Source organism: Brassica napus, unplaced genomic scaffold, assembly GCF_020379485.1.
Source record: "Brassica napus cultivar Da-Ae unplaced genomic scaffold, Da-Ae ScsIHWf_1197;HRSCAF=1714, whole genome shotgun sequence".
Classification (NCBI taxonomy): domain Eukaryota; kingdom Viridiplantae; phylum Streptophyta; class Magnoliopsida; order Brassicales; family Brassicaceae; genus Brassica; species Brassica napus.
The window spans coordinates 122,333-138,908 of NW_026014618.1; the positions used below are offsets into that span (position 1 = coordinate 122,333).

At 47.8% G+C, this 16,576-nt stretch overlaps 1 protein-coding gene across 1 annotated transcript; it reads left to right on the forward strand.

Moving 5' to 3' along the window:
• Positions 1-314: 314 nt before the first annotated feature.
• LOC111198976 lies at positions 315-1,266 on the forward strand. Its single transcript, XM_022688356.1, has 2 exons — positions 315-987; positions 1,103-1,266. The coding sequence occupies exons 1-2, from the start codon at positions 315-317 to the stop codon at positions 1,264-1,266; spliced, it is 837 nt and encodes a 278-aa protein (XP_022544077.1).
• The last annotated feature ends 15,310 nt before the right edge of the window (positions 1,267-16,576 follow it).

Sequence of the window (16,576 nt, forward strand, 5' to 3'; positions counted from 1 at the left end):
CAAATCAACCTGAAACTCGACAACCAGACTTCCTGAAGTATGTTCTTATGATGAAGAACATGGGTACCTATAAGTTCGAAGGAGAAGCCGATAACTTTAAAGCAGATACATGGCTACGACGTGTAGAGAAGAACTTCTCAACCACCAGGTGTCCAGACGAGTACAAGAAAGACGTAGCTGTGCATTACTTGGAGAAAGATGCAATGTCTTGGTGGGAGAGTATCACACGAAGACAAGGAGTAGAAGACATGGATTGGGATGCATTCAAGTAGGAATTTCAGAGGAAGTATTTTCCTCCAGAAGCAAGAGACAGAATGGAGCAAGCATTTCTTCGATTGGAGCAAGGTGAAAGGAGTGTTAGGGAGTACGAATCAGAATTTCTCAAGCTCAGTCGATACATATACTACGAGGACGGAGATGAAGCGGTGTTAGTTCGTAAGTTCTTACGAGGTCTTAAGCCAGAGATCGGGAGTTGTCTACAAGCCGTCAAATTTGTGAGTTTGTTCGAGTTAATAGAGAAAGCAGTCAACGTGGAGGAGATGGTAGCAGCTGAACGTGAACCAACCGTTGGATCAAACCCCAAACCTCAGAGCAGTCAGTCCAAGGATGATAAGTTGCGAACCAACCAGAAGAAAGGAAGAAAGGGTCAGTTCAAACGACATGGAAAGAAGCCGAAGGCACAGGTGACATGCTACAATTGTGGTCAGTTGGGACATTACTCTCGTGAATGCACCAACTCAACGGCTGAGAAGACGGATTGGAAGGCATCGGTTACTTGCTACAGCTGTGGAGAGAAAGGTCATTTCGCCAACGAGTGTACTGTGAACCGTCCAGGACAGGGAAGAGGATCGTCTGCGCGTACCCAACCAAACCGACCGACCAGAGAACACCCAGCCGGGCGTCCTGCATCCGAAGGGAGAGTCTATGCCTTGGAGATGGAGGAAACTCCATCTAGTGCTTCGGGACCGTCGAGAGGTCCTGTGACAGGTTTGTTTGGGTGCTAACTCTCTTTTGCGTGTTTATTTCTGTGTAGAGTAGTTAGTAGTTTGTAGTTTGTTGTGTTAGCATTCTGGATGAATGCTAGTGTGTTGATCTTTGTTAGGATCATTATTGGTTGGTGGAACCCCTGCTGTTGTTTTGTTTGATTCGGGAGCCACCCATAATTTTGTGAACCCAGTAGTAGCCTCTAGATTTGTAGGAACCCTTGTGACCCGTGATATTGATATCTCGGTGTTAACCCCTGGAGGCCAAACCTTGAAACCTTGAAAGCTGAAAAGGTGTTGTTGGATGTGCCGATTGTGCTTTTACACGCAACCTTTTTTAGCCAACCTAGTGGTCATGCCCTTAGAAGGTTTCGAGGTTATTTTAGGAATGGATTGGCTGTCAAGGCATCGGGCGTGGCTGGACTGTGCAAGAGGAAGAGTTTTCTTTGAAGACGACCATCGAGGAGTATTGGCGTATTATGGGATCAAGCCTAGCGTCTCAGCAACGTTCGTCACAGCAATGAGAGCAGAGAGAGCCTTAGTGGACGGCGAGGTCTACTTGGTATCGCTTACGTACATCGGAGAGGAGACAGGAAAGGAATTGAGAATGGAAGACATTCCAGTGGTCCAAGAGTTTGAAGACGTGTTTCGGGCGTTAACGGAGTTACCACCACCTCGGAGTAACCCGTTCACCATCAACTTAGAACTGAGCGCTGCACCTATCGCCAAGGCACCTTACCGCATGGCACCAGCAGAGTTAGCAGAGCTCAAGAAGCAGTTGGAGGATTTACTAGACAAAGGTTTCATCAGACCGAGTTCTTCACCTTGGGGAGCTCCGGTTTTGTTTGTGAAGAAGAAGGATGGCAGCATGAGATTAAGCATCGACTACAGAGGAATCAACAATGTCACGATCAAGGATAAGTACCCTTTACCTAGGATCGATGAATTGCTGGATCAACTAAGAGGAGCGAGTTTGTTCTCGAAGATAGATTTGGCTTCGGGATATCACCAAATTCCGATAGCAGAGAACGACGTAATGAAGACAGCATTCAACACTTGGTACGGCCAGTTTGAGTTCGTTGTAATGCCATTCGGGTTAACCAACGCACCAGCAATATTCATGAGGTTGATGAATGAAGTATTTCACGACTACCTCGACAAGTTCGTGATTGTGTTCATCGACGACATACTCATCTACTCACGGAGCGAGGAGGAGCACAAGGAGCATCTGAGGATGGTACTTGAGAGACTAAGAGACCGGAAGTTGTTTGCTAAGCTCAGCAAGTGTCGATTCTGGAAGCGCGAGATTGGTTTCTTAGGTCATAGAGTTTCCAAGGAAGGAGTTTCGGTGGATCCAGAGAAGATTGAAGTCATCCAGAAGTGGCCTTGTCCAACCTCAGTAACGGAGATCAGAAGTTTCCTCGGATTGGCAGGCTATTACCAAAAGTTCGTGCAAGCTTTCTCATCAATCGCGAAACCTTTGACACGATTGACGGGAAAGGAAGTCCCATTTCTTTGGGATGAGCATACGGAGAGAGCTTTCAACAAACTCAAGGAGGCATTGACTACGGCACCAGTTCTTGCCTTACCTCAGCCGGGTAAGCCATATGTTGTGTATACTGACGCATCGCGGGTAGGATTAGGGTGTGTGTTAATAAAAGAAAACAGAGTCATTGCATACGCCTCAAGACAGTTGAAGAAGCACGAGGAGAACTACCCCACACAGGATCTGGAGATGGCGGCCGTTGTTTTTGCATTAAAGATATGGCGCTCGTATCTTTATGGAGAAAGCGTTCAAGTATTTACGGATCACAAAAGCCTTAAATACTTGTTCACTCAGGCGAATCTGAATTTGCGACAAAGACGGTGGATGGAATTCATTGCGGACTACGACGTTCAGATTCAGTATCACCCAGGAAAAGCAAACGTGGTTGCAGATGCATTGAGTCGACGAAGAGCTGTAGTAGACTCAGAGCGAGATTTGGAGAAGTTATCAGACGAATTCAAGAAGGTAACTTTAGCTGCACTAGAAGGAGAATCTAGTGAACCATTGGGAATGCAAGCCGTGAACCAAGCCAGTTTGATACAACGTATTCGAGGAGCGCAGCAGCAAGACGAGAACCTGAAGATCATCATGGAGCAGCTACGAGAGCAAGGAGGGCCAAATGCTAGTGGATATCATATGGCAGAAGACGGAACATTGCTACTAAACGGAAGAATCACTGTGCCAAAGGAGGGTAGATTCAAGGAGGAAATTCTCAAGTTAGCGCATCAGTCACTTTTGAGTATACATCCTGGAAGCACCAAGATGTATAGAGATATGAGGAGATATTACCATTGGCCAGGAATGAAGAAGTCAGTAGCAAGATGGGTAGCGCAGTGTCAAGTTTGGCAGCAAATCAAAGCCGAACACCAAGTGCCAGGAGGGTTACTTCAAAGCTTACCTATTCCCGAGTGGAAGTGGGATTCAGTGTCCATGGATCTAATCACAGGATTACCAGTGGCGAGAGGAAGATCAAATAATGCAATTTGGGTTATCATGGATCGGCTGACAAAGGTAGCACATTTGTTAGCAATCAGAGACACAGACAAGACAGAGACATTGGCGGAACTTTACATCAATCAGATTGTGAAGCTACACGGAGTACCAGCAAACATTGTCTCAGATCGAGATTCAAGATTTACAGCAGCATTCTGGAGAGCATTGCAAGGAGCGTTGGGTACGGAGTTGCACATCAGTACTGCATTTCACCCAGAAACGGACGGGCAGACGGAGAGGGCCATCCAGACAATAGAGGATATGCTACGTTTGTGTATTCTCGATTGGTCAGGTACGTGGGAGAACTATCTACCTTTGATAGAATTTTCCTACAACAATAGTTTCCACGCCAGCATTGCAATGTCACCATACGAGGCATTGTACGGAAGACCCTGTCGAACACCTCTATGTTGGACGGAAGTTGGAGAACGAAGATTATTCAGACCAGGAGTCATTGAAGAAACATTGGAGAAGCTGCAAGTCATCCGAGCAAACATGAAGAAGGCACATGATCGACAAAGAAGAACGCGGATCAAAGAAGGCGAGAAGTAGTATTTGCAGTTGGAGATATGGTCTATCTCAAGGTATCAGCTCAGAAAGGAAAGGATCATTTCGGCAAAGTTGGGAAGTTAGCAGTTCGTTTCATTGGTCCATACTAGATCATTGGAAGAGTAGGAGAAGTAGCTTACAGGCTAGAGCTGCTAGAAGACATGAATTTACACCCTGTATTTCATGTATCTATGCTGAGAAGGCACATTCGAGATCCTGATTCTATCGAGCCTGCGAGAATCCCAGAGCTGAGGACAAATCTCACATATCCAGAAGGGCCGATACGCATCGGGGAACGACGTTTGAAGATGCTGAAGAATAGGGAGATTCCTAAAATCCAAGTCTTTTGGGGAAGACAAAACCGCTTGGTGATAACATGGGAAGATGAAGACAGATTTCGTCAGAACTATCCATAGTTCTTCGAAGATGAAGCAGCGACGTCATCAGCACCTTAGAATTCGGGGACGAATTCTAATGAGTGGGGGAGAATGTAATGACCCTGCTCATAAGTAGTCAAAGACCTTGACCTTAGTCGTGGTCGAAACGAGGAACGGTCATGGTCGAAAGACAGTTTTCTGCCGGTACGAGAAAATCAATAAAAACCGAGCAAGAGGAGAACAACGTTTTGAAACCGAAGAAGGAGAACCATTGTCTAAGTAAATCAAGGAATGAGTTTTCTCATTTGAAGAAGAGGTTTAGAAGTTGTTGACATGGCGAAGAAAGTGAAGACGCGATGACATGGCGACCACCGATTGGAGAAGCATTGTCAAGGTGGGTTTCCTGTGTGTTTCTTGTGTTGTGTTTTGTATGCAGGATCGAGCTTGACCAACGGGTCTTAAACGGAGACTCGGGGCATAGTTAATCGATTTTCTGCAGGGCCCCGGGGAAAGTTTGTGCTGCATGCATACATGTTGTGTGATTGATTGGTTGTTTGTTTAGTTGTCACTCGCTTAGTTATTTAGTTTTAGTCTAGACTTAGGTGCATCGAGGTTTGAGGTTAAGCTCCCTCATGCTAAGTAGTGTTTGTGTGTGTGTTTGTCTAGACTAGGGCGAGTGATTGTTATGCTTTGAGTCTAGATGTGCGTGGAGGTTAGAGGTGGAGCTACCTCACGCTTGTTGCTTGTTTGTGTGGCATCTATACTAAAGCATGGGCCATCTCGGGGTTAGATTAGGGACAGCCTAATTCTCCGAAGGTGTTCGAGACCATGGAGTTAGATTGGGCGATACCCAATTCTCTAGTTGTGGAGTGACCTACTCTCCATGGCTTGTCACGTGAAGTGGGTCGCGCCCATGGACAAGCGCTGCATGACGTTGCGGCCCGGGTTAGATTGGGAGAAGCCTAATTCCCGGAGATGATGTTTTCCGACCATGTGACTGTTGTGTTTGTGATCGGGAGTGTTCAGTATGGAGATGTGTTAGGGCTCCGAGGTGTTGGGATCCCAGGATGTGTTTCATCCGAATTTTTGTTTGTGTAGATCGAGTCTAGGATCGAGTCTAGCTTTCTTTTTGTGTAGTTAGGCCTCGGTGGTGAGACCATTTGTTTGTTTAGTAATTGCTTGTTTGCTTGCTTGCTTGCTTGTTTGTTTGTTTCTTCTGCTGTGTTGTTTACTAACCAATTGTTGATTGTGTTTGGGGCATGGGCTGAAGGGGGTCGTTGTTGTTTATTTTTGGAACTCACTGAGTAATTCTGATTACTCATCCCCTCCTCTTCTACTATGCAGGTAACCCGTAGGTAGGAAGCTTAGGGCGCAGCAGAACGGGAAGCGGCTGGTGTAGATTGGAAGTGGCATAAGCATAAGCGGACTATCTTTTGGAATGTATAATTACTTTCTTTTCATTTTGGCACTAGGCCGTGAGCTCAAACTCTGATATTTTTTATTGTAATGTTTTGTAAAACGCTTTCTACCTATTATTAATCAAATGTATGTTTATATTCGTAGTTGTGTGTTAAATGATACTAGACCTTGTCCGGGTCGACACAACTTGATGATTGTGGTACGGGTTGTGAAGCCTTAGGCCATGACATCGAGGTCATAGCAAACTGGAACGGATTGGTCGAGAGTCTTGACTTGTTCTTGATTCTTGGTCGAACCGGTACGGTGAGCTATACTTGTGGCTCTCCCGGGACGTATCGGGTTAGTCCGGCCTGGTACGGTCCGGGGGTGTTACAAACATGGCTAGCAAGTATCTTGTTGATAAGCTAGGATTCGTCAAAACTGCACATCCCCGGCCATACTGTCTCAAATGGCTCAATGATGAGACTGAACTCAAGATTGTCGAACAAGTTGTTGTGTCCTTCAGTATTGGCAAGTACCATGACCAGGTCAAGTGTGATGTTGTACCCATGCAAGCGGGCCATATACTTTTAGGAAGGCCGTGGCAGTTTGACAAGGAGACCCTTCACCATGGACGCACCAACATTTATAGTTTCGTTCACAACAACAAGAAGCACAGCCTAGCCCCTCTCAGCCCCCAAGAAGTTCATGATATGCAGAAGGCAATGATCCAGTCCGGCCAGGTAAGTAACAGTAACCTTTACATGACTTCCGGACTAGTGCTTAAATCATTACAACGTGAGACACAGGTGCTACTAATGATCTTTAAGGAAGGTTGTTTTGCTGCTTTTGAGGCTCCTGAAGTACCGGATGTAGTACAAGACCTCATGGGACGTTACAAGGATGTCTTTCCTGATGAGATTCCAGCCGGTTTACCCCCTGTCCGTGGCATAGAACATCAGATCGACCTTGTACCCGGTGCGCCCCTACCAAACCGAGCCGCTTACCGTGTCAACCCTGAGGAAGCTAAGGAGCTGGAGCGGCAGGTCCAAGACCTCATGGACAAAGGCTACATCTGCGAGAGCCTTAGTCCTTGTGCGGTCCCGGTTCTACTAGTGCCAAAGAAGGATGGAACGTGGCGCATGTGTGTGGACTGCCGAGCCATCAACAACATAACCATCAAAAATCGGTACCCTATACCTAGATTAGATGATATGTTGGATGAACTGAGTGGGTCTGTTGTGTTTTCTAATATTGATCTCAGGAGTGGGTACCATCAAGTCCGCATGAAGGAAGGAGATGAGTGGAAAACCGCCTTCAAGACCAAGCAAGGACTGTACGTGTGGCTGGTGATGCCGTTTGGCCTTACCAACGCCCCTAGCACATTCATGAGGCTCATGAACGAGGTCCTCCGACCTTACATTGATCACGAGACTCTTAAGCATTTGAGGGGCCAGACCACACTCAAGAAGAGGCATGCTAGGTGGCTGGAGTTTGTGGAGACTTTTCCCTATGTGATCAAGTACAAGAAGGGAAAGGACAACGTAGTGGCAGATTCTCTATCCCAGCGCCACACACTTATTACCACCATGGAGGCTAAGATCATGGGTTTTGAACAACTTAAAATGTCTTATGAAACTGACCTTGATTTTTCTGAGCTTTACAGTAACACGGTAAGGGAGCCATGGGTCCATTCTATCAGCAGGACGGGTTCCTCTTCAAGGAAAAACGCCTGTGCATCCCTCATGGTTCCATGCGAGACTTACTGACCCGAGAAGCTCATGGGGGCGGGTTGATGGGGCATTTCGGTCGAGACAAAACCCTGAGCGTCCTGTCCGACCACTTCTATTGGCCCCGGATGAGGCGCTATGTCGAGAGCCTTTGCGCCAAGTGCACTGTCTGTCTCAAAACCAAATCCAGGTCGCATCCTTATGGTTTACACATGCCTTTACCTATTCCTATTGCACCATGGGTTGATCTGTCTATGGACTTTGTGCTGGGCTTGCCCAAGATAGAACACAAGGATTCTATTTTTGTTATAGTGGACAAGTTCTCCAAGATGGCACATTTCATTCCGTGCTCCAAGACCAATGATGCAAGCCAAACCGCTGATCTCTTCTTCAAGGAAGTGGTGCGCTTACATGGAGTGCCTCGTACCATTGTATCCGACCGAGACACAAAATTCCTCAGCCACTTCTGGAGGACATTGTGGAAAAAGCTTGGAACCAAGCTCCTCTTCTCGAACACTTGCCATCCACATACTGATGGTCAGACCGAGGTAGTAAACCGTACACTCTCTCAGTTGTTGAGGGCTACGGTGGGTAAGAATCTTAGAAATTGGTTGAGTTGTTTGCCTTTCATTGAGTTTGCTTATAACCATGCAAGGCACTCTATTACTAATCTCTCCCCTTTTGAGATCGTGTATGGCTTTAGACCAGAGACGCCCATGGACCTATCCGCACTGCCCCCAGCCATGCAAGTTAGCCAGAGTGGTGACAAAAAGGCTGAGTTTGTGAAGAACATGCACCGGCAAGTCAAGGAGACTTTGGAGAAGAAGGCTGAACGGAACCGGATTAAGCTCAACAAGGGGCGCACAGAAGTTATCTTCCAACCAGGCGACTGGGTGTGGCTCCACATGAGGCCAGAGCGGTTTCCGGAAGAGAGGAAGAGCAAATTATCTCCACGAGGGGACGGACCATTCCGAGTGCTCGACCGGATCAATGACAATGTCTACCGGCTAGAGCTGCCAGGTGAGTTCCAAGTTTCCCGAACGTTCAATGTGTCTGACTTGTCTCCTTATATTGCAGATGACGGAGATATTCTGAGGACAGAACCTATTCAAGAGGGAGGGGATGTTGTAGTACCCATGACTGAGGTTCCCATCATCCGCAAAGGTCCTACCACAAGGTCCGGCTCAAGGGTTATAAGAGCTGGATTTGCCAAAGCTGTCCAGGAGTTGCTTGCACAGGACCAAACCGGATTCAAGCAACTATTGATCCAGGAGTTGTCTGACTTAAAGCTGGAAGACACCGGCGAACCATTAGAGGTTCCAGACCCCTTCCATTCAATCCAGTTCTCCTCCATCGGCCAGAATGAAGCCGGCCTGATCATTTCCACCTTCATACTCAATCCATCCAACCAACTTGCTTCTGGTTCAGAGATATAGCCGACCATCAGAAGGAGTAGTATGTGTTGTACTCTTTTTCCTTATCGGGTTTTGTCCCACTGGGTTTTCCCGAAAGGTTTTAATGAGGCAACATGCAAGCATACTATGAGTTCTGATCCGGACATCTCAAACCGCGACCGGTCTATTGTTTTTCTTTAATTTATTTCGGTTAACACTTTGGCCATTTGTCTAGGCCTTTTTATCTTTTAAAGTCCATTGAGGAACACCTATTTAAACCCTTGTAGTTGCCAATTTTCGGCTAAGTCTTTTTATGAAATCGTTTTTGCTTTAGCAAAGAAACTCTAAGTCTTTCAGTTGTTTGAAACCATTGAGAGCAGCCGTCTGACATATCAAAGAACCGATCCATTGTTCTTTGTGGAGTCCTTCGATCCATTCCATTCCTTCTCCGAATCTTGAGAGAGACATACATCCAGCAAGAGCCGGATCCATATCTATCCTTCCATCCGTCCTTGGCATCTTATTGAGAGAGACACACAGCCAGCAACAGATTCCATCCGCCAAACTTCTCTTTTCTCTATCTTTTGTCTAGATTTCATTCATCCATTCTATAAATCCCAAAAGAATCATATCTTGCTTATTTATCATTCATCCATTAGTCTCTCGGTTTCTCTTCTTGTTTCTATTGAAAACTCATAAAAGTTCATATCTGTTTTAGGTACAATCCTAAACAAGAGACGACCCGGCCGGTACCGTCCATCCGAGCCAAGGCTGAACCGCGGAACGGCCATCCGACCATCCGTCCGTCCGTCCAATCCGACCATCCGTCCCGTGCCTACAACATTAGGACAAAAAGGCAAGCGTTCCATGGCCAAGAAAGAAGGTTGAGGACGTAAGGAAACTTAGACTTAACCTTATAAGAGCAAAGAGACAGCTAAGACGAGTGAGACGGTAGCTGGACGAGATGGTGAAGTAGCTCGACCAGCTTAACGAAGCTAGGTTGAGTTCACTCCAGCTCAGCCACAACGAAGTCAGCTCAACTAGCTGGACTACTAGCTCACTCAGCTGAGGCAGCTGGGAGTCAGCTCATCTCAGCTAGATGGACTGTTCGGATTTTAGGCCGATGGTCCGGGTCCGGGTCAGTGGCGGGCTGGGAGGTCCGGCCATGAGGCCAAGGGCTGTTGGGTCTTTGGACAAGGCCGTGGGCTAAGTCCAGGAGGCTTGGGGCGTGGGTTGGGCTTTTGACCGACCCCAAACCTTATCAGAAAGGGCGAAGGGATGCAAGTGGCCGAAAGGGCACAACCCTTTGCCGATGGTGCCCATTCGCTAGCAAGTCGTGCCTGTTCGTGGGGCAAGACTTACCCCGTCATTTTCTATAAATATGGGGGCTCTCCTGTTGATTTCATTATCCAATTCCAGTGTAAAATACTCAGAGAAAAACGTAGAGAGAAAGAAAGAGAGAAAGAGAGAGTTCCGGCCAAGAGAAAGGTCGAGTGTGGTGGTGTTGTGTTCCGGTGACTCTGATCGTTTGGGAACTAACTCCGGTCAAGAATGGGAGATCAAGACAAGGAGAAGAGCATGGAGAACCCAGACGTGGTACACAAGGTATGTGATGGGCCGTGGCTCCATCAGACCGAACGGACGGTCCATGCGACCGCACCGCGGCTCTACTCGGTTCCTAACTCCCATCCTGCTCTCCTTATCTGTTTCAATTCGTTTATCTTCTCTTCTCTCTGGTTAAACACGAAAGGTTGTGTTGGTTGAGTCCAAGGGACACGTCCCTAGGCTTTGGCCGAACATAATCAAAACGCTAGCCTAGACACGGGTCGGTTAGATGGACGATCCGATCGCACCAAGACTGGGCGGTTAGGACGAGTTGGGAATGACCCAAAGGGCACGAGTTACCAAGAGTCATGAGTTAACAAAGGTTGTGAGTTGCCAAAGGGTGTTAGTGACCAAAAGGTACGAGATACAAAAGGTTACGAACATCAAAAGGTACGAGGACCAAGAGGTACGAATGGCCAGAGGGTGCATGTTCCAAACGGTGTCTTTCGGGACAGGTTATAACCGATCCTTATGGATCAGCCTATGGCTTGTTAAGTAAGACAAGGTCACGGTTTGTCTAAGCCAAGGTAGAGTCTCAAGGTCTGACCGGTTGCTAAGCCTTCCGGATTAGGCTTGAGGCTTACTCGGCTGATTGGATCCAGGCCTAAGGCCGGATCAGGTAAGGGAGTCCGTTGGGCCATTGAGCCGGACTTCATTGGCCGGTCGCACCTAGATTCTATCCGGTTAGACGGATTGGTCTTTGGGGACGATCCGGATCTGTTCGTGTGTTCTGTTTATCTATTCTGGACTATCTATCTGATTCTAAGTCAAGGGGTGGTTGGTTGAATGACTTAGGATACGGTAGATAGGTTCATACTTTTTATGAATATATGGACAGAGGTTTATCTAAGTTCTAGGGACCAAGCCAAGCATTGTAGAATCAATCCGTTCAATTCTCGGTTATGATTAATGCTTATCTGGTTGTGGTTTCAGGAACTAAGGATGGTTCTGGTCAAGCCAAGGAGCCGTGAAGGCTCGGTCAGTGAGAGGCAGTGTAATGTGTGGTTAGATGATGCTAGGGATGAACTAGTGATTGTCTATGAAACTGTTAAGAAATTGTGTATTGGATCTCATGTTTCTAAGTAATACAAAGTTAACACATTATTATTACGCTGTGCAATCTGTTCCTTTGTTTATGAACCTCATATTCGAATATGACTTTGTAAATAAAAGACTTAAAATGAATCAAACAATTAAGGAAATTAATTAGTAAGTCTGCGGACTCCATTTGGTCGAGAGGCCAGGGTTCGGGTCTTACAGCCCATGTGGGCCAAAACACCCGAACAGTCCACGGGAAGGGTCAGCGTGCTGAGTCCAAGAACCAACGTGCTGATATGTGTACTGATTGACAGCCAAGGACGTCCTGTGTGTGGTGAAGGACACACAGGGACACACACGGACAGCCACAGACGTCCTGTGTGTGCTGACGGACACACACGGATTTCCTGTGTGTGCTGACGGAAACACACGGACGTCCTGTGTGTGCTGACTATCGCCCACGGACATCCTGTGTTTACTGAACAGACAGCCCACGTGGGCCAAAATCACCCGAACAGTCCACGGGAAGGGCCAGAGAGCCGAGTCCAAGGACCAGCGTGCTGATATGTGTACTGATGGAGAGCCAGGGACGTCCTGTGTGCTGCTGGACACACACAAACACACACGGACAGCTAAAGACGTCCTGTGTGTGCTGACGGACAGCCATGGACAGCCACAGACGTCCTGTGTGTGCTGGTGGAAACCCACTGACGTCCTGTGTGTACTGAACAGACAGCCCACGTGGGCCAAAATCACCCAAACAGTCCACAGGAAGGGCCAGCGTGCGGAGTCCAAGGACCAGCGTGTTGATATGTGTACTGATGGACAGCCACGGACGTTCCGTGTGTGCTGACGGACACACACGGACAGCCACGGACGTCCTGTGTGTGCTGGCGGACACCCACGGACGTTATGTGTGTACTGAACAGACAGCCCACGTGGGCCAAAATCACCCAAACAGTCCACGGGAAGGGCCAGCGTGCTGAGTCCAAGGACCAACGTGCTGATATGTGTACTGATGGACATCCACGGACGTCCTGTGTGTGCTGCCGGACACAGACGGACACACATGGACTCACACAGACAGCCACGGACGTCCTGTGTGTGCTGGCGGACACCCACAGACGTCATGCCTGTACTGAACAGACAGCCCACGTGGGCCAAAATCACCCAAACAGTCCACGGGAAGGGTCAGCGTGCTGAGTCCAAGGACCAACGTGCTGATATGTGTACTGCTGGACAGCCACAGACATCATGTGTGTGCTGTCGGACACACACAGACACACACAGACAGCCACAGACGTCCTGTGTGTTCTGACGGACACACACGGACGTCCTGTATGTGCTGACGGACACTCACAGACGTCCTGTGTGTACTGAACAGACAGCCCACGTGGGCCAAAATCACCCGAACAGTCCACGGGAAGGGCCAGTGTGCTGATTTCAAGGACCAGCGTGCTGATATGTGTACTGATGGACAGCCACGGACGTCCTGTGTGTGCTGACGGACACACATGGACACACACGGACAGCCACGGACGTCCTGTGTGTGCTGATGGACAGCCACAAACGTGGCGGACACCCACAGACGTCATGTGTGTACTGAACAGACATCCCACGTGGGCCAAAATCACCCAAATGCGTCCAGCTCCTTTACACACACAAAACAACTCCCTTAGGTACTTAGTCATTCAGCCAACCATCCCCACAGACATAAGTAACCCTTGAGAAGTCTTCAAACAGCTAAGGACATGCATCTGGCCCTTACCGGCTCATGCACTGTCCCACATCCTTTTGCCTTATCAACTTATGATATCAAGTTCAGCTCATGGAATAACAACGCCCATCAGATCCTGAGCAATCAACCAACCACCCCACATGACCCAGAACTGATGAGTCTTCACAAGTACCTAACCGGCCATGGAACCATGTCCCAACGAAGCCGATCAGTCCTTCTCTTACCACTGGTGCATCCTTTGATCAATCAGATCAGACAGCTTGATCCATCACCTATGGATCAGGTCATCCATCCTTGCCAAAGATCAGATTACACACGGCCTTCTTTAGATAAACAAACCGGCCCCATACTTGTGGTCCATGCCACTTAGCACTGGCCTTACTCGCCTCCACGGCTTGCTGCTGGTCCCAAATGAATTGGACCTTGCACCCCACATGGTTCCTCATGTACTAGGATCCCCATGTGTCTCCTCCATGATTCGGATCATTGATTCACACCATGATCAGAACTAACACACACACCATGATCCACCATGGATCACTATCCAATGAGTGGCCTCTAACTTCCATCCCACATGGATGAGTTAGATCAACTAAGATCCGCCCCTTATCTCAGGGTCCTGGATCCTTAGTTTACATCACAACATATGGTATTCAAGGGGCGTTCCATACTTGGCCTTAACCGCACCACAAAAGACAGAAACATAACCTTGAAAGTAATTATAAAATCAGTTACCTTATACATGATCTGATTAGATCAAGTGCCTTTCCTTATTATGTTCGGCCATGCTCCTCCAGTGCACGCCTCTATCAATCCTTATCACATACCTCCTGTATTTATAAGATCCATTCATGGGTCGCACCCCTGATCCCTTCCATGGAACTTCCATGAAACCAGTTTCTACACTACATCCACCTTCAAGGCTATTCATGCCATTGTGAGGGAAGTCCGGCCTTCTCCCTTCTCTCTTGGGTATTTGCGTGTGTTCCCAAGATACGGGGGAAACCTAGGACGTGTTCATCCGTGGTGAAAACCTACCACAGGGTCGTTCATAACTCCCCTTGCACTTCCATGAAACTGCCATCCCACACACCTCTCTCCTTAAGGCTGTCTTGGCCTTTGGGAATGAATTCCGGTCATCTACATTCTTTCCTCACCATTTGAGTGTGTTCTCAGGCCCTGTAGGATGCTTTGGGTGATAATATCACGGATCAAAACCACCAGAAAGTCGTTCATAACTTCCCCCCTTGATCTCTCCCAAAACTGCCTCTTTATGACCTTCACATCACCATGGGTCTTGGATTGGGAATCCGACCAACTCTCTGTCTTTTCTCTGTGTTTCTTTGTGTTTCAGGGTGTAGGAGGAAGCCCTGCCTGCAAAGGCACGAACTTGCCTGCCTTTTATAGAAGAAGGGGCAGTTACCTTTCCAAAGGTTGCACCCTTTCGGTATCATTTCTGGCCATTGATTTAATCAATGGTCCAGATCATACCCATTCGCCTCAGGCAGTTTCCAGACGCCCTGGGCATGCCAATCCACTCCTGGACAAGTCCAAACAAGCCCACACGGATTGCCCAAGCTCCTGGCTCAATCCCAAGAGCCAACCAGCCCATTGGTACACCCGGGTCGCCCACATGGCCCGACCACTGTCCAGACCCGGCCCAACTGCCCATGACTTGAACACTCAGTCCAGCTGAGTTGAGCTGATCTACAGCTGACCCAGCTGAGTGAGATAGACCATCCAGCCCAGGGAGCTGACCTACACTTCAGTGAGCTACATTGAGCTGCACTACACTTCACCTAGCTGGTCGAACTTGCTTACTGCATCGCCCAGCTGTTATACACTGTGTCCAGCTTGCTTCCTTTATCTTCTTCAATTCTTCTAAGTCCCTTGGTCTATTTCCAGACCTATACTTAGTTCTCCCATGATCCATTCTGATCACCCACTTCAATCGAGCTTCACCTGGATCTCGTCCAGCTACCAGCTCGCTTGTCCAGCTCCTTTGAGCTTGCATCTTCCTTATTTTGGTTAAGTTCCAGCTACCTGATTCCCTTAACCATGTTTTGGACCATGACACGCTTGTCTTTAGGTCATGTGACTGTGGGAACCGAAATTTGCACTGTCGATTTCCGTTTAAATAAGGAAACTAGGAAAACCCTAATTTCCCAGAGGACCCGAATATCTGCTAATTACCACACGTCAAGCAATCAGAACACGAGAATAACAACGATAAAGTATAAGAAATCGAAGAAGAGAGCAAAGAAGATCTTATTTCCGAATTTGCGTATGAGCGTTTACAACAAGGTATAAGCCTGGGCTCGAGAGCTGTCGGCGAGATTCCTAGTTCTAGCAACCCTAAGACGGCTAAACCTAATTGAGTCGCAGCTCGAAATAACAAAAACGGAAAAATGCCTAAATTGCTCTAAGTGCTAAGTTTGCTCTGAAAAAGTTCTCCTCCATGCTCCTCGCCCATGACTCCTTATATACTAGCTCCAAGGTCGGTTTACGCTTTTACTCTTCTGCCCTTAAGCCGTCATAGCATAAAAATGGAGATATTCCATTTTTCCCGATCTTCACAATTATCTTCAAAACTTCCGTATTTATCCGCGGAAACTTGAAATTTATCCTTCCTTGTGGACCAAGCATAAACCGTGTTGTGGTTTACGGGCTTTTGGTTAAGAAATCGTAGGATGGGCCTCGAGTCGTGTTTTAGGTCCCTTTGGGCCGTCTTCCGACTTGACACGTTTACTACGAGTTCTTTTGATAAAGAACAAATTTTCCACGGTTTTTAATTCGCAAAGTCTGATCGATGATTTAGAATAGCGGAAAGCATGGACTGAGCTTGCTACAGTCTTCGGGAGATGGCATTTGAAGGTTTGACGAGAATGCATAGACTGGTGTTGTATCGATGTTCGGAAGAGCTCGATCGCTATGCAATGACCAAACTTTGGCTCAAGCCCGGTCGCTATGTAGCGACCAAGCTTTGGCTCGAACTCAGTCGCTACGTAGCGACCGAGCTTTGGCGTGAGCTCGGTCGTTACGTAGCGACCGAGCAGAACGATTGCTCGGTCGCAACGTAGCGACCGAGCTTTGGCTCGAGCTTGGTCGCTATGTAGCGACCGATCGGGTCGGATGTTCGGTCACTTCGTAGCGACCGGCATCGGCTCGGACTTGGTTGCAAGGTAGCGACCGGACAGCGTGTATGTGCAGTAGTTACGCAACGAC